At 48.5% G+C, this 3,617-nt stretch overlaps 1 protein-coding gene across 1 annotated transcript; it reads right to left on the reverse strand.

The window, feature by feature from the left end:
* Window positions 1–455: 455 nt before the first annotated feature.
* Window positions 456–1,745, reverse strand: LOC112080018 (zinc finger protein Eos-like). Its single transcript, XM_024145807.2, has 3 exons — window positions 1,360–1,745; window positions 919–1,182; window positions 456–726 (listed from the first exon to the last, which is right to left on the reverse strand). Exons 1-3 carry the CDS (start codon window positions 1,421–1,423, stop codon window positions 509–511), a joined length of 546 nt encoding a protein of 181 aa, XP_024001575.1. The 5' UTR covers window positions 1,424–1,745; the 3' UTR covers window positions 456–508.
* Window positions 1,746–3,617: the final 1,872 nt, after the last annotated feature.

A 3,617-nucleotide genomic window follows, 5' to 3' on the forward strand; every position in this document is an offset into this window, starting at 1 on the left:
AAACCCCTTCAACACTTCCCTGCAATCTGAGTCTTCCCCTAAAAACCGTATATCCAATCAGTGTAAAACATTCCCAAGGAAAAATATCAAGGGAAACAGGATGCCAACACTGAGCTCAATTTCGCCTCATAGCAAACGCGTCTGAATACTATTAAATAAAGCTATTTCCTATATATTTTTTTTTATTTGCAACAACCAAAAAAATATAAAATATAGTTTTTGTTTGGTCATTATGGGGATTGTGTGTAGATTGAGAAACATTTAAAAAAATCTATTTTTAGAATAAGAACTAACAAAATGTGAAAGAAGGAAATACTTTTCGAATGCACTGTATAGACACCCACAATCAAATAGATTAGATTCAATTCTTAGGCTTTCCCACTGTGGAGAACGAACACTGGGAACAAAGGTCCAACAATACAACGGTAAATACAGGTACATACAGAATGTGTGTGTGTGTGTGTACTTTGCTCAAGAACTGACAGGCTCAACTCAGACCCTCTTTTCTTCACCCAAGTGTGTGCGATAATGTGTGTACAGTATGTGTATCCCTCTCACCCGAGTGAGTGCGGACGTGGCCGGTGAGAGCGTCCCGTCTGCGGCATGCATAGCTGCAGAAGGGACATTTAAAGGGCTTCTCCCCTGAGTGCAGRTTAATGTGACGCAGCAGGTTCCCCTTCTGGGTAAAGGAGGCCCCACACTGATTGCACTGGAATGGCCGCTCACCTGGAGGAGGCACATACCAGTTTACACACCCRGACCCCGTAKAAACCAAATTTCAAACCAGTTTGAGTAATTTGAWATCAGTTTCACTCCCAGTCACGTGCCCAAATCACAATTTCAACCTGGTTTCGGGGCAGATCTGCTCCGCAAACTAATCTTATAAAGGACTAATCACTCAATTAATTGGTCAGTCACCTGTGTGGCTGCGTTTGTGCACCATGAGGACATTGGGCCCAATGCAGATCATCCCACAGARGTCACACTTGAGTTTCCCATTGGGCAGCCGGATGGCACCTCCTGGTGACATGGGCTCCGGACTGGCCAGCTCCCTGTAGCCACCTCCTGCCTCTCCTCCCTGCTCAGAATCCCCCTCCTCCACCTTGTCCCCTTTCTCATCCTCTGGCCCTGTGCCACGGCCCACCTCCTCATCACTGTACAGTTCCACTTTGATGGAGTTAGCTGGAGAGAGACAGTGAATAGACCAGGAGAGGGACATATGATAAGAGCAGAGACACGGCTGTGCTTGCTAAAGTTGAATAAAAACATCTGAGCCACAAAACCAACTACCATACTCTCCCTTGGGAATAATAAAGTTCACTACTTCTACAACAAAGGAATTGACTAATTGGAACTGACCACTAAGAGAACGGCTGGGGGAAGTGTGCTGGCTGTTGGGGGTGCTCACTGTGCGGCCTCCCATGGCCCCTGAAAACTCCCTCGAAGAGTCTCCACTGCCTGCAGTCCACACACACACACACACACAGACAGACAGACACACACACACACCACACAGGCCTACTGACAGTCCATTCAGTCATCTCAATAATGTCACAACCATAAGGTCAGTAAGTCAGCTAATACAAAGGACTGTCCATGCCCTGCCCTCCATASCTGACATGTAGGGATGGCCATTGCAGTCGTCATCCATTCTAACACCAGCTAACTGAAGGGAAAAAACAAACAGGTAGAGAAGAGCCTCTAAATTATCACAGTTGTTCTTCTGTACACACATTCACAGTTCCAGGAAATGCATAGTAGATGAAAATTTCTGAAGTGCAACTGGCCCTCATTGAGCCAAGCCCAGCAATTTCAGGGGACATGAAATGAAGCTAGATACAAATGGCCTTTTGTGAAACAACTTCAGCTGGAGAACAATATTACTTCAAGATTGTGCTAGTTCCAATACTAGCTGTAATTTAGCTGATAGAGCTAGATTGCAATACAAGCCAACATATGCTGCCAAGCCAAGCACATAACAAATTAAAGACTAACTGCGGAAAAACCAAGATACATGTTTTCCAGGTCAGCAGGCCAGATTGCATGAAACCCATTAAAAAAAATCTATTTAGAATAAGAAACGTAACACAAATGTGAACACAGACGGGAACTACACTTGACCGAACATGCCACTGAGAGACCCACCCACACACAATCCACAATCGCATTACAGCACATTCACATCTTACATACCTCCGAGCTCCACAACACCAGTGCACAGGTGTCCAACAACAAACACAGGGACAACTGAATGACGCACAACTCATAACAACACACACATTTACACCAAAACATACCACACTACACGAATAATCACTCAATCTCCCCCGATTTACACCAACACTGTCAGCCAATATACCCGCTACACATCATTCGTCGCCACACACACCCACACTGGCTCCACCATCTATACAAGTTCATTTGCTACCGGTACAACACAGCCACCGCTTCTCCGCTCACTGGGCCACCATAGCACACACACCTCACCCCGTAGGCACCGTGCCGCCACAGCCACGTAATATTCCACTAGTTCATCCCCACACACAGCCCACCACCTTCCTTTGGCCGCCCTTCCTTCCACATTCTCTGCTGCCACCATTGACACTGGACACAACCACATTGCACACACCAACACCACTCGAACGCTAGAAAGACAGCCTTACCAACTCTCCCTGTCACGTGACACTACGCTAGTGGGTGCAGCCAGTCAGGCGCCGACAGACGACGACGGTCCACAGACACCCACAACACTGCACTTTATTCCGCTGGTACACAACAACACGGTTACACCCCCCCACACCCACCAGGCCGCCACACAACACATCCCGTTCTCACCGCCCTGCCTTACTTACCTTTGTTTTCTTATTCTTTTGTTACGGTTCCAGGCTGTACACGCAGAGGTCTGTGTGTTTTTGTCTTGTCTCGTTTTAGGTACATGTCTCACAGTGTGTTGTGTGTACGTCTCAGGCCTTTACTGTTAGGTCCTCTGGTGCCTACCTTGAGTTCCCCATCCACGCAGGCCAGCTGTTTCTCTCGTCTCTGACTTGGAGGCATCCTCTTTAGGTTCCCACATTTTCCCACGTTGAGTTTGTGGCGTGCATTTGAGAATCTATGCAGACATCGTCATGCCATGTCTCCACCGTTACACCTTCAGCTTTCACGGTCGTTTATGTTAGATTTTTGTCTTACAGCTTTGTTCACATGTTCTGTCGTGTCCATTCACAACAGACACGATACATCCACACATCCCGCTGCGCTTTGGTCTCCTCACTCCGGCCGTTCTGACACACCCATCACCCCACCCACACAACAAAAGGCAACCCAAGCAGCGTCGGATCACACCACAGCGCCAGAGTGGTTCTGGCACTCCTGCACTTGGACGAGAAGCATACCTGGCACGGCCACGGTTCCCCTGCCACCAGGCTGCGCCATACACGCCGTCCCCAACAAGGCAACACTGGCAAGCACAGCTACAAGCTTGACAGTGCGCGCGCGACTACATCAGGACGGTCACACAGCAGCGCGGGACCCAGGCCCGCGAGGCCACAGCCCCCACAACATGTTTTTGTACCTGTCCAGGGCCACACCGTGTTTACATGCCGGGCGCACGGCTAATA

This window comes from Salvelinus sp. IW2-2015, unplaced genomic scaffold, assembly GCF_002910315.2.
Source record: "Salvelinus sp. IW2-2015 unplaced genomic scaffold, ASM291031v2 Un_scaffold11025, whole genome shotgun sequence".
In the NCBI taxonomy this organism is placed as follows: domain Eukaryota; kingdom Metazoa; phylum Chordata; class Actinopteri; order Salmoniformes; family Salmonidae; genus Salvelinus; species Salvelinus sp. IW2-2015.